The sequence below is a fragment of the Mercenaria mercenaria genome, chromosome 3 (genome assembly GCF_021730395.1).
Source record: "Mercenaria mercenaria strain notata chromosome 3, MADL_Memer_1, whole genome shotgun sequence".
NCBI classification, from domain to species: Eukaryota; Metazoa; Mollusca; class Bivalvia; order Venerida; family Veneridae; genus Mercenaria; species Mercenaria mercenaria.
Window position 1 is genome coordinate 64,174,324 of NC_069363.1, and position 25,677 is coordinate 64,200,000.

The window sequence follows — 25,677 nt, forward strand, 5'->3', positions numbered from 1 at the left end:
AATGTACAACTAAACTGTTGATAGTACTGAAGAATGTACAACTAAACTGTTGATAGTACTGAAGAATGTACAACTAAACTGTTGATAGTACTGAAGAATGTACAACTAAACTGTTGATAGTACTGAAGAATGTACAACTAAACTGTTGTAGTACTTAAGAATGTACAACTAAACTGTTGTAGTACTTAAGAATGTACAACTAAACTGTTGTAGTATTAAGAATGTACAACTAAACTGTTGAAGTACTAAGAATGTACAACTAAACTGTTGATAGTACTGAAGAATGTACAACTAAACTGTTGACAGTACTGAAGAATGTACAACTAAACTGTTGATAGTACTGAAGAATGTACAACTAAACTGTTGATAGTACTGAAGAATGTACAACTAAACTGTTGATAGTACTGAAGAATGTACAACTAAACTGTTGATAGTACTTAAGAATGTACAACTAAACTGTTGATAGTACTTAAGAATGTACAACTAAACTGCTGATAGTACTGAAGAATGTACAACTAAACTGTTGATAGTAATTAAGAATGTACAACTAAACTGCTGATAGTAATTAAGAATGTACAACTAAACTGTTGATAGTAATTAAGAATGTACAACTAAACTGCTGATAGTACTTAAGAATGTAGAACTAAACTGTTGATAGTACTTAAGAATGTACAACTAAGCTGTTGATAGTACTTAAGAATGTATAACTAAACTGTTGATAGTACTTAAGAATGTACAACTAAACTGTTGATAGTACTTAAGAATGTACAGCTAAACTGCTGAGTTTGCAATGAAACTTAGATCAACACTTTGATCCAAGTGACTTTGATCTTTGATGTGCCTGACCTTAAATAATAAGATGGCTGTTCCTGACAAAGAAGAACAATCCCTATAACAGGTTTAATGAAAATAGGGGCAGTAATAAAGAAGATCAAATGAAACTGAAACGACTGCCAAAAAACTTTTACGTGAATGCTAGAGCAACCCCTAATGGGCAAATACATCTTCCCTCTTTATTCTTCAAATAGTCTATCTATAAAGATATGGTTGCTAAAGAAACCCCTAACACAATTATTTACCTATCATCTCTGCCAAGATTTCTCGCTGAGATTCTGGTTACCTCCATTTCTATCTCATTGATCAGTCCTAGCCACCCTTCTTCTCTAAAATATAATATTGTTATGTGGTATTAATTGTATAATTCAATAAACATTGCAATTATAGTAATTAAACAAGAGCTATCTCCATAGGATGACACATGCCCCCGATGGCACTTTGAATGAATAGTTATGGCCGATGTTAGAGTTTAGGACCTTTGACCTGGGTCTTGCGCGCGACACGTCATCTTACTGTGGTACACATTCATGCCCGATAATTTTAAAATCCATGCATGAATGACAAAGATATGTACCGGACACGCCCATCAATGCACTATCCTGAAATATGACCTTTAACGTCTAAGTGTGACCTTGACCTTTGAGCTACGGACCTGGGTCTTGTGCGCCACAGGTCGTCTAACTGTGGTACACATTCATGCCAAGTTATTTGAAAATCCATCCATGGATGACAAAGATATGGACCGGACACGAATGCACTATCATGAAAAATGACCTTTAACGTCTAAGTGTGACCTTGACCTTTGAGCTACGGACCTGGGTCTTGCGCGCAACAGGTCGTCTTACTGTGGTACACATTCATGCCAAGTTATTTGAAAATCCATCCATGGATGACAGATATGGACCGGACACGAATGCACTATCATGAAAAATGACCTTTAACGTCTAAGTGTGACCTTGACCTTTGAGCTACGGACCTGGGTATTGCGTGCGACACGTCGTCTTACTGTGGTACACATTCATGCCAAGTTATTTGAAAATCCATCCATAAATGACAAAGATATGGACCGGACACGAAAATTGCGGACAGACTGACAGACCGACAGACTGACAGACGGTTCAAAAACTATATGCCTCCCTTCGGGGGCATAAAAAATAGCACCTAGTTTCCTGTTTAAGATAGTATGGTAACCAGGAAGTAATGACGTAATTCCATTTATCTGAATAATGTAGAATAAAGCCTAGACTCAGAATACGGAAATGAAAATCATTTTATTAATAAATGGCAACCTCTAAGTGAAATTATTAAAACCGCAACATGACTATCTTTCTGGGAATAAAATATATTAAAAAGTTACCATTATGAAAATTTGTGTGGGGTCACATATTGAGGTTTGCTTTTCATATTAAATTCCTATGAAGTTCATTCAAATTTCACTAATAATAAAGATGTATGCTAACTGCTTTAAATATTTTATTACAAAATGATCCTTAAGGCTTCACAACTTTGTAAAGACAGAGCAGAACATGCCACATATGCACAACTAAGCTTTATTCAAATAACTCCTGTTAAGTCTTTTCATAAAAAATCTGGCCAGGAGTTTTGGAGATGAAACATGAATAAGAATTTCTACAAAGACTTTTGTATATTAATCAAAGGGCCATAACTCAATGACAATTCATTCAAGCATAAAATACACAATCCCAGGAATAGTGTAGAAGAAGTCCACACAAATTTTATTTCAAAAATGATTTTTAAGGGGCCATTACTCTGCAAAAATAATCTGAGTAATATATGCCAAAGAAATGCCCAACTACCGGTACGCTTCATACCAAATAGTCCTGTGAATTTTCAATAAAATCCACCCTAGGATTTTTGATAAGTGCAGACAAGAATCTCTACAGTCTTCATGTATAGTAATCAAAGCACTACAACTCAATTTAAAATGATACTTAAACAGCAAAAACCTATAATAAATGCATTAATTAGGCTTTGTACTGATCACTCTAATGAAATTTCAATCAAATTCTACTTAAGTACAAGAGAAGTAGTCCTGACAATTTTAATTCAGAAATGACCTTTAAGGGGCCATAACTCAAAAAACAATAATCCATTTTGGACTGCCAATGTCAGGCACAACTAGGCTTCATACCAATCACTCATGTGAAGTTTCTTATAAATAAATCCAGTCAGGCTTTTTTTTTTGAGAAATGAGGCAGGCATGAGAATCCACAAAGTAGTTCTCCAAAGAAATTGGGAAATATGACCCTGTTAAAAATTGAATATGAAGAAAGTCATCTTGGATTAGGTAAAGAAAGTCACTAAAAGATCTCACTTGTATTTAACTCTGTGTCTGGAATAGCCTACAAGTTGTTCATCAGCTCCCATACCACATAGTATAACCTGAATAAACATATAGAAATTGTTTCATCTTAAAATAGAATTCCAAATATACCAATTCTCTTCATCCCTAGATTACTTTAGGCACCGTATGCTGGGGAAAGTTAATATTTTATACATATTAAATCAATCTTTTGTGAATTAGAAGGAATAATAATATCCACCCCTCCCCTCCACAATATTTGAGATAAAGGCATTACTGCAAACAACAGTTTTATGCAACTACCTTTTTTAGTTAAGTTCAGAAGAATATTCTATTAATAAAATGTTTTCTTTTTACTTGTGTGCTGAACACTCAGAAGAACTAGTACATGTTCTTCTTCTGAAAAAAAAAAAAAAAAAAAAAAAAATCTGCATACACATGTATCGGCTCTTTGGCACAGCCTGACTGAGATGATAATACACATATAAACAACAGACAATGAATTTATTTAAGGGAAAAATCACTGTTAAGAAATACTGTATCAATTCAAACACAGTTATTGAGGATTACATCCTTGACAACATCCATCAAATATCTGCTTGTTCTCCAACATGCCACTGTGATGTTTGATGCTACAATGCAATAACTGTGACATACAAACTGTGCTGTGATTCTGCCGCATAATAACACAGTTTCAGTCTTCTTTGTTTCATAGGAAAATATATCAGGTCTTATAAAAGTTGTAAATAACTCTCCCCATTTTAAATTGCATTGTGTAACATACCCTAGCACTGCTACATATATTAGCACCCTTGTTTGGTCCATTTCCCAGAATTCCAGAGCCCCTTGAAGCAAACCACACCGCACAACCTATACTGTCGTCTAACACAGTTTGCAGCGGGTATACCAAATCTTGAATGTGGAAACTTCTATAAATAGTAACAAATGGCTAAAGAGTATATTTGCTTTTGACTTTGTTTATTCTGTTGAGGTACACTAGGCAATATTCATTGTGCCCCATAAAACATTGCATAAAATGTAATAAAAGCATGTAACAAGTACATAAAATATGAAGTCATCCTCAGCGGCAAAGGAAATGGTGCTGATTTAGAGTGCATTAAGATAAAAAGCTATTCTGTGTTACTTTATATACTGAAAAAGTTGTAAGTAAAATGTTTTTCTTAAAATCAGGATGGTCGCCATAGTTACATTATAATGATTTAACAGTTTAGTATGTATGTGTGTGTGTGTGTGTGTCTTTTCAACAATTTTTTCTGTCATATAAGCTATGGTGTCAACTTGTATCAATGAGCACTATTCCCAATTTTATAGGTCTGCCTCACTGGAATATCACAAGGTAGGACATGTGATATGACGCCCCACCTGAACACATTATACTGACATTGGGCTGAAAGGCCTAGCACTATCCTCTTAATGCTGAGCACCAAGCAAGGAAGCTACTACAATTATTTTTCACATTTTTGTTATGACACAGCTAGAGGACGGACGTTTAGGCCACGGACGTTTTGGCCCAGACGTTTCGGCCTAGGATCTTTCGGCCTAGGATGTTTTGGCCAAAAAAAATTTTTTTTCCATAACGTGCAAAATATGATCTGGACATTAATATGTTACCATATGTTACAGTATAACTGATCATTCTTTTTAAAACAATAATTGTGAATAAAATTTATTTTCATAACTCTTTAGTTTGTTGTAAATGGCAATTATTTTCACACACACACACAATTATTTTCACACACACACACACATATACAATGTGTTTATGTTTATATATATATATATATATATATACACAAAATAAAAATAAAATACCATGAGTATGTTTTATTATCAGTTTAATTTGTTCACTTATACTATAAAATTCTTTAGAATAATCTCCAGACCATATTTTTCATGATATGGAACCACAATGTTTTTCTGGCCAAAACGTCCTACCCCAAAAAAATGCCTGGCCAAAACATCCTTGGCCGAAAGATCCTAGGCAGAAAAGTCCTGGCCAAAATGTCCGCTGCCCAAAACGTCCTACATTCGACACAGCCAGAGGGTGTACCTACAACCTCCCGCACTCGACACAGTTGCTCTATCACTAGGTTAACAAGGTGATCCAATTAACAATATTGTTAATATTTTAGTAACGAAGGCATCAAGTAAATCTTCTAGCCTAAAAGTCTCACCTAGCCTCCTGTAACTGTTCAGCAGTAACATTGACTTCTATAAAGTTCCAAAGTCTATCTGGGTTCAACTCGGATAAAGCTGTATAACCAGTCAATCTGTCTGGAACATCCCATTTCTTCTCAGGGGGTGGCTTTGATTGTCTACAGTTAAACAAACATAAAAATCAATGGAATACACAGTCATTAAATATTGCATATTTTGAATAATGCTTACTCCTTAAAGAAATGTGGGTACTGTCATGATAAGGTAGTTCTGCATTTAGGAAAAAACGAAAGTGACTACGTTACACATCACTTATCTATAAAACATAGAATTAAACTAGATACTGCTTTATGAAAGCATAAATGAAACCATGAATAAATGGCAAACCGTTGTGTTGATTAATAAAACCCCCATTTCTTTCTTCCCAAAGATTAAATGTATGAACAAAAACACTGCTACATAAATAAATCTAAATTTAAAACTAAGGTTCATCAACTTGAAATTTGCTAATCTCCTCATCAGTGGGAACTATCTAAAAACAAGCACAATGACCTATATATTTTATTTAACCAAGACATCATATTATAATTTATTGGCTCTATAGCCTTGTGGCAGTGTACACTTTGAATGTAGGTTGCGAGTTTGATCATCGTCAATACCAAAATTATGCAATGATTTCCATTGCACTCCCATTATGTCAAACATATGATAAATATATCTTACCTCTCCTTACGGCCAGTATTTTTCGGTTTCAACTCAAAGGCAACATTCAGCAAATCTATTGGTTCATTGATAGGTAAACATCTGCAAAAAAGTTAATACTATTTTAGCGCTTTTAAAAAACAGAGAAGTTCTCAAGCAACTATGAAAAGGCTTTCAAGGTCTTATCTCAACATGAATGGTGGAATATTTCCAGAAAATCACTAAGAAAAAAGTATTTCTTGTAAGAAAAATACTGCGTGCTTGCCTACACTAAACAGCATTTTAGCTATACAATGGTGAACAATTAACAATGCAGTGTTTCAAGATTTTATACTGTCTTACTGTTTGCATGTCCTAACATCTTCCTCTAAATAAAATGAAATGATCAAGGACTTTAGACTTAATGTCTTTAGTTCATACTAATTTATCTTAGCTCGATTGTGATGAAAGCTTCAAGCTTATTGGAACCACTTTCAAGTCTGCTTCCTTAAAAAACCAGTACTGGTGTCATATGAGAAGTCATGATCATGACCCCAGTGGGGCTAGAACCCGCGACCCCTGGATTGAGCGGCCGTCACACCTTATCCACTAGACCACCGCTCCAATGTCTTTATTCAATAGTCAGAGAATATTTAGACTTACCAGAGGATCAAACTTTCCCACTTACCCCATGCTTTTCATATCAAGGTAATTGTAATTTTTTAACTGTGAATTTAATTAAACAAGAAAGCCATGAAAGCCCTGTGTTATTCACTGGACTATTTTTTTTTTTATCTTAAATAATCCAGTTTCAAAGTCGACCTAGACTTCATTTAAACATTCTGTGCAACTCTTTAAGTAGATCAGGTAGAAAATGTGGCCTCCAGAGTGTTAACAAGGTTTTTCTATGACTTGACCTACTGCCTTAGTTTCTGACCACAAATGACCCCATTTCAATATGACCTATATTTCTCAGACAAACTACATGTATCTAACCGTGTTTCATGAACCTTCAAGGTAATGTTGCCACTGACATTTTTACAAGGTTTTTTCTTATTTGACCTTGCAGCCTAGCTTTTTATACTAAACAGCATATTTTCAAACTAATATTAAGCTTGATTTTACAAAGAAAATGAAACTTGACCTAGATTTCATTCAGACAAACATTTTAAGCAGGTCAGATCAAGAAATGAAAATGTGGCTTTTTAGAATGTCAACAAGGTTGTTCTAATGGTTTGACACAGAGACCTAGTTTTGGGCCTGAGATAACCCAGTATCAATGTAACATAAGATTTTATTTAGGCAAACAAACTGACCAATTTTCAATAGGACTGGACCAAAATAGTGACCTCTAATATTCTTGACAATGATGAAAACGTAAAGATGACACAAGGAAATCACAAAAATTCACCTTAAGCAAAATCACAGATTTCAAGGGACCTAAAGTTTCATTTCGCGATAACCCGATGTCGACTTAAAATATTCTTTTTCATATAACTTGTTGACTTGCCTCCAATATACGTAATTTAGAAAGGATATAAAAACTTTAGAGAAATATTCATTATCAGTTATAACATTTACTTGTCAGCCAAGGCAGCAATTACAGTTGAATCAATTCCTCCAGAAAACAAAATGGCTACTCTAGCTGAAAATGTCACATGACTGTCACATGATGCACCATTTTCCATTACATCATTTGTTGCCTCATTTGTACAGGATTTGTCATCCTTTGCTTTTGATAAATGGTCTGGACTTTTTCTAGCTGTCATAACTAAAATGATAAATGTTTTGTTTGTAATTTTCGGACAGTCTGTACAACAAAAAAGTTTGACTTTTTTAAAGAAACTAACCAGATTCAGAGCAACTGTCTATTAAATGAAGTAGTATATGACAAGACTTTCTGATCAAATAACAAGTTCTTTCTAGATACACATGGAAATCAAACATGTTTACCACTCTTTCTTAAGAAACTACAATCTGCAGTTCCTTTCATTTTCACTTTTTATCAAAATCACAAAAAAAAAACCCCCAACATTATCTAAAAATGATCTGCACCTCTACAGAAGAAACACTAGTGTAGCAGTAGAGCCATATCATCTGTAAGTCAAACATTCAAATCCAAAAGGGCCTACACGGCTAAGAGGTTAAGGTTAATGACTTTCAATTAATTACTGCTTACATGCAAAACTTATCCATCATTGCAGTAAGTTTTAAACCTCACTAGGGGTATAGGATTCTTTCACAAATGGAAGTCATACATGTAGAAGGTCTGTGGTTCTACAAAGGTTGTGGCTATGCCTCAAAAAATGCTTGGAGGGGCACCTGGGGTCTTCCTCCATCATCAAAAGCTGGGAAGTTGCCATAATATTGTGATTTGTAATTGCGTTATAGGGACAATAAACCCAATGATATCAAACTCAAGTCTAACAGACAGCATAATTTGACCCCTGTTTCTACATTCTTTTTTAAGGAGAAAGTAGTTTAAAAACCGGGAAGGTTGATAGAGCATTAATAACAGAAGTAGTAAGAACTTTTTCTACATCTGGTAATATACAAGAAAAACGCTTTAATCTTTAGCCTGCTGGTGGCAAGTGATTCTGCCTCTGCGACTCACATCCATGCAGGCTAATTATGGTCTGCACAGTTCGCTATTCAGTCAGTAAATTTTCATTGAACTCTGTTTCAAATAATAAATGGTACTGCCCAAATTGAATGATGACCAGTCCATTTTAGAAATTTAGCAAGGTAAAGGTTACGGTAATGGACCCAGAATGAAAATCTGCAATTTCATGTCTTCCATATTTGATTTCAGTATCCTTCAGCCACAGTAGAAAATTATTTTTCATAACAACTGCAGAATGCCAATGTCACATATGGAGAACATTAGTTTAAACATATTGTTACTCAGAAATTTATGAAGCATTTACAACATAACATTTCATGAATTGGACAGAAAGCTAGATTAGCTTACAGCTGTCCTCTGCTAACAAATGGACATGACTGATTGTTACTAAGGGTCCACTACCTTAATTAAAATATCACCTGTTGATGGCTCAACAATATGTTGATTAAATACCCTTGTCTTCACAGCCTCCAGTAACACACCCGTCAGTTGTCTACTAAGAGTTCTCAAGTAACTATCTGCTTCAAGAATTTTCTAAAAATAAAAAACAACAAAAACAAGTGTATGCTTACAGGTATGTGTAGGATAAATCAGACAATTTTCTAAAAGGTTTCAACAAAGTTTACATGTAATTAACCATTTTGCCTCTTTTGCAAAGCACTGATATTTGAAATAAGAACTGTCCAATGACAGGATGCTTGACTATTTCAGACCCATTCACATAATACTACCTTACATAAAGAAGCTTAAATTACCAAAATTTTCTATGTTTAAAAAGAGGTATAATTTTGTTAACTTCAGTCAGAGATATGGGACCTGGCTTAGAATGTGCATTTCATGATGCCAAACACTTACGAAAAGTATGACATCATTTAGTACACAGTAGTTCATATCTAACAATTTTCGCAAACAATTCTAAAAGGAAAAGGGGCATAATTATGCCAAAATATAAGCCAGAGTTATGCAACCTGCTCTATGAGATCATTTCAAATGCCTAAGACTTTTGGTGTATTTGTAAGCATTTAGTGAAGTAAATGGAAATTCATTGTTTTCTTAAATCTAAAACTAGCTAGTTTAAATTTATACTCAAAAATATATGTTTTATTCTTAACACACATTACAAATGCATATGCAAAATATACAACACATGAGATACATACATGTTAGTAGAACAGAATATATTAGAATTAAGATGCAGTTTTAATTGAACAATACACAGACAGTCAACTTCAAAACAAATTGCCATATATATGTAAACAAGAGCTGTCACTAATGGTGACAAATGCCCCTGCAGCACCTTGACCTTTGACCTGGTGACCCCAAAGTCAGTAGGGGTCGTGTACTCAAGTACTATCAGCAAGTGAAGTTTGAAGGTCCTGGGTGCAGCGGTTCGCGAGTAAAGTGCCTTCATGCAAAAAGTTAACGTTGTGACAAACGAATGAACGGACGGACAGTTGAAAACTAATATGCCTCCCTTTGGGGGCATAAAAAAACAAAACAAAAAATGACCTACCAACTTCAAATGTTGACCTTGGAAACAAATTCTTAGACAAAAATCTGTTTCATTAAACAGTATGATTAAACAGTGTAAAAATTTACAATTGGTTGAACTGTCTATTAACACCACTGTGTTACCTGTAGATAATCAAGGTAAGACTGGTCCGGAAATAGATCTGGTACACTATGATCAGCCGATGGTAGACACTTGTTTAGAGCTGGCATCTGCGATGGTACTGTAATAGAGCTACTCATTTCAAACCCTACAATCTCGGCTGGCATCTCACCTGTCAATAACAGATAATTTCATCTAAAAATTTTAAGCGTGCTAGAATGCATGAAGATTAAGTGAAATATGAAATATGTTACAGTAATCAGTATTATATTGAACAGCTTCTAAATTCGGCAAACAAAACTGAAATTGCAAATACATGTGAAAACACTCTAGATATACAAGTTTATACCAAAATCACCCATGAAATGGAAGGGATGACAGAAAAACAAACATAGGCAAGAGAGCCATGAGAAGTCCATATGCTTACCTGCATACAGATTTACAGCCAATTCAGGACCATGCTGAACAGCATCCAAACTTCCAGGCCATACAGCAGACTTCCATGGAAACAGAGTAATTGTGTGTTGAGCCCCAGATGCCTTCTGGGTACTGGTCATCTTAAAGATCCCTACAGATGGTATTTCTTTATACTTCTGTAAACCAAACAAAATGTCAATGACAAAACACAAGATCAGCTTTATATTTAATTTTTAAAATCTAATGTAACATAGAAATACAGCTTACATTGCAATGCTTATTTATCACAAGAGGACCATAATGGCACAAGACATCTCACCTGAATTTCACTTCTCAAAGTGGTAACGATTTTGCTTGAGTCCCCAAAGAAATATTTTGGCCAAATAAATGTAAGTTTAAATGTGGGCCTGCAGATTCAGAAAGTTTACCTTATAGGGAAAACTATCATTGGTAACGCCATGATTTTAGACAAATCACAGCTTATAACAATGAAGTTCCTAATATAAATTGGTCATTCCATAAGAAATCCTGTATTTATGACATGATATAATTATTGCATAACACATAGTTTAAGATATTGAAAAATCATTGTTTTTCTTATGTTCATCAGTAACTAGAAACTTGTATACTATAATCTAGTTATCTCAGGCAAATCAAATTCAAATTTGTGTTGTCATGGAAACCAAAATTTTAAAGCACCCATGCACAATTAAAATATATAGAGGTGTATAGATAAAAGGCCGATGATAAAACCAAAAATACACTGTTATATTTCGTTAAAATCATTTTAAACTGTTTCTAAATATTCAGCTGTATCATTTAGTTAGTGATATGCATGCAAAATGAGGTCAAACTGCTTTCATGACGTTCTTAACCTCATGTCTCTAAATGCCTTCGGTGACTTACTTAAAAGCATTATAAGCCTTATAAAAGTAAAGATAACATTTCAGATTTGAAAGGTCAAAGAATGTTCTTTAAAAATATTTTGTTCTCTCAATTTTTATTTTTTGCCACTAATACAGGTTTTAACATGGAACGGCCCAAATATATATGCCAGTACAGGGAAAAACAACAACATCCCTTAGTAGCCATGCTTTGAAATGATTATGTACCAAAGTAACAAAATGAAAGAGAAAAAAGAACTAGAAAATGCTTTTGTAAAAAAGCGCATGTCTCCCCCAATGCAAAGTCCAACAGGCAAGAAGTCAATAGGGGTCAGGAGCGAAAGTCAAAGAGACACTGATGGTTGGCTGCAATAGGGATCATCTACTTGGCATGTCCAGTCATCCCGCTAAATTTCAACACTCTTGGCCTAGTGGTTCTCAAGTCACTGTTCAGGCTCCTGTGACCTTGACCTTTGATCAAGTGACCTCAAAATAAATAGGGGTCATCTACTCTGCATGTCCAATCATCCTATTAAGTTTCAACATTGTAGGTCAAATGGTTCTCAAGTTATTTCCAAAAAATGATTTTACATGAACAGGCCACTGAGACCTTGACCTTTAATAGACTGACCCCAAAATCAATAGGGGTCATCTACTCTGCATGTTCAATCATCCTTTGAAGTTTCAACATTCTGGGTCAAGTGGTTCTCAAGTTATTGATTGGAAATAGTTTTCCATGTTCAGGCCCCTGTGGCCTTGACCTTTAACAGAGTGACCCTAAAATCGTTAGGGGTCATCTACTCTGCATGACCAATCATCCTATGAAGTTTCAACATTCTGGGTCAAGTGGTTCTCAAGTTACTGACCGGAAATGGTTTTCAATGTTCGGGCCCCTGTGACCTTGACCTTTCACAGAGTGACCCCAAAATCGTTAGGGGTCATCTACTCTGCATGACCAATCATCCTCTTAAGTTTCAACATTCTGGGTCAAGTGGTTCTCATGTTATTGACCGGAAATGGTTTTCAATGTTCAGGCCCCTGTGACCTTGACCTTTGACGGAGTGACCCCAAAATTAATAGGGGTCATCTACTTTGCATGTACAATCATCCTATGAAGTTTCAACATTCTGGGTCAAGTGGTTCTCTAGTTATTGATCGGACATGGTTTTCCATGTTCAGGCCCCTGTGACCTTGACCTTTGATGGAGTGACCCCAAAATCAATAATGGTCAATTACTCTTTATGACCAATCATCCTATGAAGTTTCAACATTCTGGGTCAAGTGGTTCTCTAGTTATTGATCGGAAATGGTTTTCAATGTTCAGGCCCCTGTGACCTTGACCTTTGACGGAGTGACCCCAAAATCAATAGGGGTCATCTACTCTTCATGACCAATCATCCTATGAAGTTTCAACATTCGGGGTCAAGTGGTTCTCTAGTTATTGATCGGAAATGGTTTTCAATGTTCAGGCCCCTGTGACCTTGACCTTTGACGGAGTGACCCCAAAATCGATAGGGGTCATCTACTCTTCATGACCAATCATCCTATGAAGTTTCAACATTCTGGGTCAAGTGGTTCTCTAGTTATTGATCGGAAATGGTTTTCAATGTTCAGGCCCCTGTGACCTTGACCTTTAACGGAGTGACTCCAAAATCAATAGGGGTCATCTACTCTTCATGACCAATCATCCTATGAAGTTTCAACATTCTGGCTCAAGTGGTTCTCTAGTTATTGATCGGAAATGGTTTTCAATGTTCAGGCCCCTGTGTCCTTGACCTTTGACGGAGTGACCCCAAAATCAATAGGGGTCATCTACTCTTCATGACCAATCATCCTATGAAGTTTCAACATTCTGGGTCAAGTGGTTCTCTAGTTATTGATTGGAAATGGTTTTCAATGTTCAGGCCCCTGTGACCTTGATCTTTGACGGAGTGACCCCAAAAACAATAGGGGTCGTCTACTCCAGCAGCCCTACAACCCTATGAAGTTTGAAGGTTCTAGGTCAAATGGTTCTCCAGTTATTGCGCGGAAATGAAGTGTGACGTACGTACGGACGGGCGGACGGACGGACAGGGCAAAAACAATACGTCTCCTGGGGGAGACATAATTCGAGGGTTGCCCGCAAAACTGCGGTAACTCACTTTTTTTTGGAAAATCACTTTTTTGAATTTTTTTAAGTATTTTCATATCATACACCTGCAGAAAAAATTATAGGGTTATATTCCCAAAACTTTTGTTGTATAATTAAAATGCAACATAGTTGTAACTCAAAATGACATAATGCAATTTCCGCAAGACTGTTGTAAGTTGACTTACTGCAGTCTTGCGGGAAACTGATGGTCATTTGTCAGTAAGAAAGAAATGACTTACTGCTATATTGCACTGATAATAATTTTGAACTGTTTTTTTTTTTTTTTTTTTTTTTTTTTTTTTTGGAACCACGTTTAAGGCCCGTTTATTCATCACAAAATTTACATTTATATTTCAATATGTAACATATACAACATTAAAATATTCACATATTACATATAACATTCAAAGATTTCTCCTACTTTTAACATATATAACATTCAAAGATTAACATGTACATGTCTTTTTCTAGAAAAACGTAGTTCAACTTTACTTTAAAAGGAAAAAGAAACCTCTTTAATAAGTACTATCAGGTTATTGAAACATACAAAAGAAGTACATAGAAAGAAGAGATGATTAAGCTGTATTGATTATTCTAAATAATTGAAAAACAATTTACTAATCTAATGGCAACAGATTATAATATTAAATGTTGATTAAGTATGTGGACTGACAATAAAAAGCTGTACAACTGCCCAGATATCTCTTTCTATTTCTTTTATATTGGTGCTTCTGTATACTTGCCAGGCACAATTCAAATAACCTTTTAAACCATAAAAACTTGGTACAATCTCTTTTCTTTTACAAGCGAAAATATATTTCTTAATTTGTAAGAACAAAACGTAAAATTTTTTAATTTTTTTTTCACAATTTCCTATAATAAAGTCTTCTGCTCTTATTTGAATAGTTATTCCATTATTCAATAAAACATTTTTCACTTCTTGCAATAAATTTTGAATACAAGTACAAGACCAGAACAGATGTATAATTGTTTCTTCCTCTTCTTTACAAAAAGTACAAAGATTATCAGTTACAATATTCATATGATATAATAAAGACTTAGTACCAATAATTCTGTGGAGTATTCGTAATTGTAACCACTGAATGTAAGAATCTCTTGTCATGAGAAATACAGATTTATAGGCATACTTCCATTCAATATTATTAAAACATTGGTTCCATTTAACTTGACTAGTAGGTATATCATTGTTTGCAATCAGTACATTATACACATGCTTATTTGCCATATTTGAAAATAAAACTTTTGAAACATAACAAGAAACAACAGGTCCATAGCAACTACAATTACCACTTATTCTAATATTACATGTTCTTAAATAGGATTTTATAGTACTTTTTAAACCTTCATAAAATACAAAATTTAACCTTTTACCAATACACTGTTCCAAGTAAGATATATCTACAAATTCACCTGTGTCTGATATTAAATCTTTAACAAATCTAAAACCTCTATCAAACATACTTTTATCAAATACACCTTTGTTACCAATTTTAAAACAGCTGTTATAAAATAATGGCATTGCAAGAAGTTCATCTACAGTTTCAACAGGCATCTTATCCATATAAGAGATAAAACTTCTTAACACATCACACCAGAATTTGTTTCCTAGCCTTTTCATTATATTTTCGCAATACAAATTTCCAAGATTAACAATTCTATGTAAGTCAAATATTGATTTTAACAACACATAACACTTTCCAGTTCCATTAAAAGCTTTTCTTATCCATGACATTTTCATACTTTGTTCATATTTATAAATATCCACCATTTTTAGCCCTCCTTCTTCATAATTTTTGACAACAACAGAGCACTTTATTTTATATGGGCCATTCCATACAAAGTCATATAACAATTTGTTTAAATGATCCATAAATATTTTAGGTGGTGTTGGCAAAATTATAAACAAATTTGTAAAGAGAGGAACTAACAATGATTTTACAACAGTAATTTTTCCAATAGGAGTAAGTAATCTTCTGTTCCAGTAGGATATCATCCTTTTAACATTTTCTAACTTATCATTGAAATTAAGCATTATCATATTATCAAGATCTACATCAAAAATAATACCAAGTACTTTAAACCTTGTAGTACCCCAAGATAGTTTGTACTTTGTCTTTATAGATCGGGTTACTGTATTTCATTGCACCTATCCAAATAACATTAGTCTTCTCAAAATTAACTTTTAGACCAGAATAAAATGAAAATTCATGTAGCATATCTAGGGCTGCACGTAAAGACTCTTCCGAGCCATCCAACAAGAGTGAAGTATCATCAGCAAATTGAGATATTTTATACTCAACTTCATCAATAGTTATACCTTTTATTTTCTCAGAATTTCTTATTTTAATAGCATTATTTCGGCACACAATATAAAAATATAAGGACTAATTGGATCTCCTTGGCGGCAGCCTCGTTCTACTTTGAAGAAATCTGATAGGAATCCATTAAGTTGTACTGAAGTCATAGTATTATGTAGAAACAATCTAAGCCATTCCTTGAATGTGGTTCCAAAATTAAAAAAATTGAAAGCTTTTTCAATGAAATTAAAGGATAATGTATCAAATGCTTTCTCATAATCTACTGTAATTAATAGTCCAGGAATCTTTCTTTCTTCTGTTATTTTCATTATATCATACAGTAGCCTAATATTTTCTCCTATGTATCTACCCTGTAAAAAACCAGTCTGGTCATGATTTATTAGTTTTGGTAATACAGACTTCAGTCTATTTGCAATAGATCCAGAGGCTAACTTATAGATAACATTTAACAATGTAAGAGGTCTGAGGTTTTTTAAAAATTTTCTGGGTTTATTTTCTTTTGGGATACATGTTATTATTCCTTGTTTCTGAGTAACAGATAGGGAACCAATAGTAAATGCATAATTAATAGATCTTACAACAAAATGACCAAGTTTCATCCAAAAAACTTTTAAAAATTCTACAGTAAATCCATCTGAACCTGGAGACTTATCATTTTTCATTTTTTTCAGGGTGTTGAGCATTTCACTATAAGTTAATAGACCTTCTAAAACTATCTGCTTCTTCTCTAGACAACTTCTTAACAGCAATATCTTTTAAGTCATTTTCTATATCATACAACTTTTCTAAAACATTTTTAGAATACATATTTTTATAAAAAGAACAAGCTTCATTTAAAATATCTGACTGATTTGAAAGCACAGTACCATCTTCTTTTTCTATAAATGGAATAACTTTGCTTGTACAATACTGTTTTTCTAGATTGCAGAAATAACTTGAAGGCTTTTCACCCTCATCTATGAACTTTGCTCTAGATCTTATTACATATCCTTTCATATTTCTGCTCTTATTATTTGCAATTCATTTTGTAAATTCAGTAATTCTTCTTTGTTATTCTCATCTAAGTTCTTTTCTATATTTTCTATTTTGTTTACTAAATTTTTTTCACGTGAAACTCTCTGTTTCTTCTTATAACTTGAGTATGCAATGGTTTTTCCCCTTATTTCCATTAACAAAGTTTCCAGAAATAACTGATCATTTATAACAAACTGAATATCATTGTTGTCTATACTACGTACATTCTCTAAACAATATACAGGTAAACAGTACTGCTTTTTAATCTCGTCAATTTTATCATTTATACACTCTAAATAATTTCTATCATACAGCAATGAATTATTAAATTTCCATAGAGGTTTACCATGTTCAATCTCATTGAATACCAATTCTAAACATACAACAGAATGATCAGACCGGTAAGAGATTCCAATAGAAGACTCCTTAATTTTTGACAGCAAGTTTTCTGATGTTAGAAAAAAAGTCAAGTCTACCTTGCTGTGTAGAATTCATCCGCCTCCAAGTAAAACGTTTTTCATCACCATTAATAATTCTAAATGTATCAACTAAATTTCGTTCCCTTATAATTGTACAGATTTTTTCCCTAGCTTTTCTATTATTATCAACAGATCTGTAATTCATATAATCTTTGTCAACATCTAATACAAGGTTATAGTCTCCACAAACAATGTACGAATCATTACCGATTGTATCTATACGATTAAATACATCAGAATAGAAACTAGGTTTGTAAGCATTTGGACCATAAATATTACATAAAGTAAATCTTTTCCCATCATAACTAACATCTAAGAATAGACAGTTACCAGTAGTATCTCGCTCAAACTGAGTGTACAACAGTTGGAATATTCTTTTTCAATAAAATGCAAACACCTCTAGAATTTGAAGTACCATGAGAAAAATAGCAGTCTCCATCCCATTGTGAGTAAATAACTTTTTCTAAACCATCAGTAAAATGACAATCTTGTAAACAATAAAATTCAGCATTCTGTTTTTTCAGGAAATTAAAAATATCAATTCTTTTACTATTATTGTTTAGACCCGGCAGTTGTATGAGACAAATTTTATATTACTCATACTGACTAGAAATGTTCAGTAGCTTACTAATACTGTTATAAAGGCAATCCACATCTTTCTACCTTTCAGTACATCTATACTATCACAAATTAAATGCCATATAATCGAACAGCTTAACATATAACACATGAACGAAAAACAAACTAAATAAACAGTTAGTAACAGCATAACTGCCTGTGCATTGATTTTGCACAATTACATATGAATACACAACTAAAAAGTATTCTTTGAGTATATCATCAATTGTATAAAGTTTTTTAAAGACAAAAAGCATTTTAGAATATTTGCTGACTATGACTACTTGTTTATACATGTCCATTTACTAAAATAAATTTTACATTATTTCTATTAAATTTTAAGGTTCTACTGTATAGCATAAACCAAAGAAAAAAAAAAAATAAATCTGAACCACACTGTACAATAAAATGCTCATTTAAACATGACTTTTGCTGCGTAAGTTGCTTTGCAAATTCTTCTGTATCGATTCACTTAAATGCATAGTGAGTTTAGTGACATTTATTCTGTTTGTAATTTACAAGAATTATCAAACATGTATATTTTTCTATTCAAATCCTATCAGGCTTTACAATTCTGACCAATGTACAATGTACTTTTCTGTGATTAAAAACATAATAGTATACCAACAAACCTAAAGATACATTACAGTACTATTCAGACATTTATCTAACCTTTGTAAACAAAATGTATTTACATCTTATGCTGTTAAAACAGAATGATAGACAAATACCAGCAACCTTTATTCCAGCTACCTTTACAATGGATATCTGTACACAAAGAAACAAGTTGCTTACATATGGCATATATCTTCCAATATCTGATAATTTCTGAACCAGGAAGGGTGTGGGTTGAGGTGGTGTGGAGCATAAGTAAGTCTAATGATGGGTGGGGGGGGGGGGGGGGGGGAATGGGAGAGTTCATTGTTGAAATACCAGACATCAGCACATATCAAGACATGAAAAATTCATATCTCTGCATATTCTTTAAAGCATATATTTACAAATAAGTTTAAATCATACTAAATTTGCAGCTTTTAACATATTTTTCCACCAAAGTAAATTTACATATTCAAAACAGTCCCAACACAAAATTCTTCTCAGTCATATTTAATTGATTAACTTCTAGAAGCGCTCTGTCCCTCTAATCCCCTTCTTCTGTCCGCTTCTTTCTTCTCGCGAGCCTTTCTCAATGCCTCGTCTATATTGTCGTACACGTCAAATTTTACGCGTTCGCCAGTCAATGTTTCCCCATATACTGCTCCATTAAAAACCATGCTGATTTTATTTCCCTATGAAAGTGTTAATCTATTTATAAGTCCAGAGTTCATTATTGTGACATCATCCGCAATTCTATGCCCAGCATCCCTCATATTCCTCCTCTTCCTCATCACTGCTGTTTTAACAGTATTGTTCATGTTTTAATAATGACAGGTCTTATATGTCCGGGTTTGGTTGGTAACCTGTGTATGGCACTAATATCTTCCTCTCTTAAATTCACATTCTCCTTTATAAGAATGCCCTGAACTTTTTCGGTAAGCTTTATTTGGGTTTCATTTCTTTCTTCTATAACGTCATATATTTTTATGTTATTTTTCCTTGAATATTGTTCATTTCTGTTTGCCTTTCTGTTGGCCTCTATGCACATGTCCTCAGATTTCAGTAGTCTCTCTTCTATTTCTTCTATTTTCTTGTTGTATTCCTCATCCTTTTTATCTAATATATCTTTCAAGTTATCATTGTCAAATTTCAGTGTTGTTAGTTGATCCTGTAAGTATCTGGTTTTTTCTTCTACTTTGGAACTGACTGTCTCTAAAATTTTCTCCTCCATTTTGCTCATTATTTGTGTGATAGTGTTTGTTATTAATGTTTCTATGTCTTCCTTCCTAAGCATTGATTCCTGCATTATATCAAGCTGATTTTGAATCACTGATAAGTTCATGCTCTCATTGCTAGTGTCACTTAGTTCCGATAATGTTCGTTTAGCTTGTTTTGTTGGTTGTTGTCCTGTTGTTTTGTTTTGTGTTTGTTGTGTTTTTAATAATGGTTTGTTTGCCCTTTTGCACCTCCTTGACTTTGGGCTGGACCAGCAGATGAAGATGTAACTGCACCTTTTGGATTCATTTTACTTAAATTTCTTCAGTGTTTTGGTTTTCACTAACGGTTAGATTTAAGGCAATTGACCTTGAAATTTTAACTGTAAATCACTGACTTGACAGGTATTATTTCATTCCTGTTACAGCAATTCCTTTATGCTACTGTAAACTATAATTATCTCCAATCAATCACCAGACCCATATACACTTCACAACACATAGTGTTTATAATCCAATGATAATAGCTGCACTGATCACTATTATGTACTTCAAGTTTTTCCTTAATCCATGTGATCCAGGTCTCTCAATGTGAACAAAGGAAAGACAAAGAAAAATTCATATTTTCACTAATATCTCCAAAGTTAAAACTCTCTTTTTAGTCAAATTTCAGCATCTTGCAGTCCATCTCATAAGCTTCATCTTCATGTACTTTTTGACATTTTATCCCTCACTAATCCATATGTAATTGGCAAAAATGATCAGAGCACTTTTACACACACATCTCAAACATTTTCCCCTCAGGCATTCCTCAATTTTTGAACTGTTTTAGTTATACACCTATATTGCTTCTTATAGTAATGCCTTAAACGGAACTTACATGCAAGGATGTGGTAAGAGAGTCGAAATGAATTTTTAACTCAATGCACTATGCATCTCCTATAGAAATGCTTCGGAAAGCTTTTTCATACAAATTCAATAGTTTGTAGCAGTCAAAGTACCTTTTTTACACATACACAATAATTAATCAATAGCTTACAATGGCTTTTAGCAAAAAGAAAAACTGATCAGCAATATGTACCATCATCGTATGAGTATAGGTTGCACCTTTTTACTGAGATTCTGGTCAGGAAGGACCAATGTGCCCTGGACACATGGGTACAGGACAAGCCGCATTTTTCCCTGACTAAAAAAATTAAGAAAATCTATCTTTGTTTACACCACATACGTTTACATTGCAGACAATTCATGGGGAGTAACTACCTAGGACTCGGGCATAAAAGCGGGTATCATGACCTAGTGTCTTTAATGAATTTTTTCTAAAATGTAAAATTAAGAGCTTCCTTATAAGCTTTAAAGAAATGCAGTTTTCATTAATATATTTAGAAGATAATCAGGAGATGTTTTAGAAGGTGATGAGATCGAAAAGGTGTTGCGCTCAGAGAAGTTTGAGATAGTTTGGATAAAACTTTAAATACCTCCTGATTTTAGTAAGTCTTTTTCACAACTTTGTCAAAATTACGGGTGGTGCAACAATGGCCAACTGATGCCGGAAAAAATGCATTTTCTTACAAATTTACATGGTTTTGAGATTCCCTTTTTGCAATCAATACATGGTTATAAGCATTTTTCAGAAATCTGTATATCGTCACCTTAGCACAAAAAATGAACAAGTCCTTCTTTTAGTCAATGTAGTTATCCATTTTTTGCACTGAGGTGACGATATATTTTACACTGTGTCTTATACAGAAATGTGACCTACACTCATACGTCATCATGACGGTATGTTTTGCTTCAGTATGGGCAAGACTTTCTGAAATTCGAACAAGCAGTCTATTGCAATGATAGTCTATCAAATTTGACCATCTGCTGGAAACTAAACTCAGTATCATTTGATTTGTAACATGTGGTTGGGTCATGAAATAACACTTTCCACTCATGGAAGTGATATTACATTTATATAATACAAAATTTGATTCATATATAGCTTAATTGATAGAGAGGTAACTCTGAGTAGGGACAGAACAACAAGATTTTTTGTTTGAATCATAAAATTTAATGTGATGTATCTGTTTTTCCTATTTTTTCTCTGTAAACATGCTACAGTTCATAATTTTCATTATATGTTACTTATTTCATATCATTCAGATGTGAAACATTTTTTTTTTATGCTTCAGTATTTCATATTTTATAATCTGCCTAGGACAGAAGCTGTGAAGAACTAATATTATGTTAACTTTATATCAATGAAATATATAACCCATATAAATGAAAGTGTCTACATGCAGCAGTGAGAACAGTGCCAGAGTAACTTTATAGTGCTGCTTCACTGGAATGTGACCCTGTAGATGCATCCAAAAATTTAACCAGGATAAGGGCATAATTAGGCCAAAATGCATGTCAGAGTTATGGGACTTCATGCTATCACCTACATTTATAACACCAAAGACACCTGGTAAGTTCCAATTCAATATCTACATTTGTTTTTGAGATAGTAATTTCCATGTAAAACTTTAACCAGGATTTTCTAGGTCATAAAAGGGGACATAATTTGGCCAAATTACATGTCAGATTTATTGGACTTGACCCAGTGATGTTGATAGTTGACCTAGAAAAAAATAGTTGACCTAAGTCAAAAAAGAGGCATAGTTTTGTAAAACTATAAATAGAGTTATGGAACCTGTGCACTGCATGTCATAACATCACAGTGAACAAATATGACAAGTTTCAGTCCATTCCCATTCGTGGGCACTGAGTTATGATCTTACGTATAAAACCTTTACCAAAAATTTCCAAGTCGGAAAACTAGCATAATTTTGTAAAAAGCAAAATAGAGTAATGGAACCTATGCAGTGTAAGTCAACTTATCACAGTAAATAACTGTGTGCAGTTTCAATCCATTCCCACCAGTGGTTACTGAGATACCAACTTCCATACAAAAACTTAACCAAACCTGGACACCAATGCATGGGTGAGTCCAATAGCTTCTTTCAATAGTCAAGCTAAAAAGCAAAACAGAGTTATGGAACCTGTGCAGTGCAAGTCAGTTCTTCACAGTGAATAATTGTATGAAGTATCAATCCATTCCCAGTTGTAACTTACATAACAGTTTTACATAAAAAAACTTAACCAAAATGGGATGCTGACACCAACAAATGGATGAATACAATAGTTCTACCTTTTCTTGGAATAGTTGATCTAACAAGAACTGTCCGTAAGACAACACCCTCAACTTTTCTCAGTGTTTGACTCTGAATTAGAGCATTGCCAGTAAAAGGGACATAAATCTGTCAATTCTAATCACAGTTATGTTGATTGTTTCTTATGTTGTAGCCTGTGATGTAAATAACTATTTTAAGTTTCAAGTCAATATAGCTTTGATAGTAACAAATATACTACCCGGTAGATGTTACATAAAACTTTAACCAAAAAAAATTTAAGTGGAAAAGGGAAATAACTCTGTCAAAAATTAAGAGTTAAGTTATGTGGATTTTTTCTTCTGGTGTAGACTTTGTAAGTGTATAATAACTATTTCCAGTTTCAAGACCAAATCATTGATATTTGACTTTATCAAAAACGTTAACCAAAAAATTTTAAGTCAAAAAGGGGCATAAATCTATCAAAATTCAAATCAAGAGTTATGGGGAATGTAAACTTTGATTGTAAATAACCATTTTAAGTTTCAAGTCAATAGCTCAGATAGTAACAGAGAATTTGACTTTAGCAAAAAATTTAACCAACATTAACGCTGACACCTCTGTATTTTCTTCAAAAGGTCGAGTTAAAAAGTGTATAATATTAATGTCAAACTCTATATTTGATTTGCATGCATGTGTACACAGTGATGCCAGGCTCTCATAATTTGAGTAATATTATATATGCCAAGTTAACCAGGCTTCAACAAAATCCACTATCCTGTTGCCAATATGAATAGAAATTTTCTCTGAGCATGTGGAACTTGCTATAGTACTTGCCCTGCAGGATTAAATTTTGATTTTTGACCAAAAATATGAATTAATCCAATTAAAAAAAGCTTTGCAGAAGCCAGACAGCTAAAAGATGTAAAAGGAATTGTAACTATATAATTCATCCCTCGATCCTTAATGTACCATATATTATGATTGCATTAGGTAGACCCTTGGCAATCAATAAATGATTATTTAATACTCTGTGTACTACTTTTAAGGAACTTCAGAAAAGACAAGTCTGTAAAAAAAATTCTCCTAGCAGGATGAGTACAAACTGAAGCTGGACGAGTGAAAATTCTAAGCAGTCATCCTTCAGAACTACAATTACTTCCAAGGAATTTGTCGGGGCCTGTTATAGAAATGCCAATGTTACATTCATATTTTGTTATACTACTCTCATTACAAAAGTCATGGATATTTATTCTAGTCCACTCATTTAGTTCAGGAGATAGACTACAGGACTATGGCTTAAAAGTTCAGTACTTTTGACATCTATGTCACATAATGCTGTGACAAAATAATTGTGGTGTACAAACACCCGTAGTTTCAATCTTCTTTAAATAGGAAAATAAAACAGATTGTGCAAAAAAGTTTATTTACAGTTCGCATTCTGATGAAGTTGTTGCTAGAAGTATAGTGGTGTGATTTTATGGAAAAGTAAAGAACTATACCAGAATTAGCATTTAACTACTGGTTGAGTGCAAATGTAACAATGCAGACAGTTCATATTCACCAAGCCGTTTCAAGATTTTTCAGTTTATATAAAAAAAAAAGCAAAAGAAAAGTTAGAAATGCATAATTTTAAGTTTCATTTCAAATGCAAAAGGTAGTAACTGATACCAATGTAAATAATTTGTAGTCTAGAATACTGCAAAAGAGTTGTAACTTTAGATACAACTTTTTTGCAGTAAACCTCAACAATGCAAGAGAAATAGATTAGCCCGCAAAAGAGTTGTAAGTCAAGTTACAACACTTTTGCGGTAATGACTTGACTGCTAAAAGTTAGAAAAGTCATGCAATATAGTTGTAAGTAACTGTAAGTCAAATATCTGAGATAAGTATAACTTTAGACATAAAAGAAGAATTTATTTTCATAAGTCATTGAAATTTTTCCAACATATCTTCAAGTTTTGTCAAATAAGCTGTTTCTTGTAAGATAAGGAAGTTTTTAGCTTTTCCTGAAAAGTTTTCAAAAATGCAGTTACCGCAGTTTTGCGGGCAACCCTCGAATTACAGTATAGATCCTATAGTGGATTATATTAAATGTTTTACCCAAGGTTTTATCTGGACAGAAGACAGACTAAACGCTTCAGTGTGGTTTTCTGGTAAATGCCAAAGCAAACTTCTCCTTCCAAATACATCACGTCCAAACCATAACGTCTTTCTGGTCGCCTAAAATTAGCAAATACTGTGCATATCACAAATCATAAGACAGTTTCATCCACATTATCATTATAACATAAATACAATGTATTTAACAGAACCCCCAAGGAGCCCAGTTTGATGAACGACAAAAAAGTGTAATATAACCATTTTATTCAATTACACCTATCTATACATTATTATAGCATGCAACTTGGATTATAAGATTTTTTTTTTGTCTCTTAATTTTTTCTCCACAACTGCATAATGTATCCAATTTCCACTTATTCTCAGACACTGCATTACATTAACAATTTCCACTCATTCTCTACAGATGTGTTATGTACATAGTATCTACTCATTTCCACAGCTACATTATGCAAACAATTTCCACTAATTC

At 33.5% G+C, this 25,677-nt stretch overlaps 1 protein-coding gene across 3 annotated transcripts in view; it reads right to left on the reverse strand.

The window, feature by feature from the left end:
• The window catches only part of LOC123524523 (asparagine synthetase domain-containing protein 1-like), a 40,287-nt gene that overhangs the window by 3,086 nt on the left and 11,524 nt on the right, over positions 1-25,677 (reverse strand). For all 3 annotated transcript variants that reach the window (XM_045302770.2, XM_045302769.2, XM_053538746.1), the window contains exons 4-13: positions 25,188-25,307; positions 10,682-10,847; positions 10,278-10,426; positions 9,062-9,176; positions 7,601-7,790; positions 6,062-6,142; positions 5,356-5,496; positions 3,945-4,089; positions 3,173-3,240; positions 1,080-1,163 (exon numbers count right to left, since the gene is read on the reverse strand). In XM_045302770.2, coding sequence (XP_045158705.2) covers positions 1,080-1,163; positions 3,173-3,240; positions 3,945-4,089; positions 5,356-5,496; positions 6,062-6,142; positions 7,601-7,790; positions 9,062-9,176; positions 10,278-10,426; positions 10,682-10,847; positions 25,188-25,307 — 1,259 coding nt within the window. The remainder of the gene's footprint in view (positions 1-1,079; positions 1,164-3,172; positions 3,241-3,944; positions 4,090-5,355; positions 5,497-6,061; positions 6,143-7,600; positions 7,791-9,061; positions 9,177-10,277; positions 10,427-10,681; positions 10,848-25,187; positions 25,308-25,677) is intronic.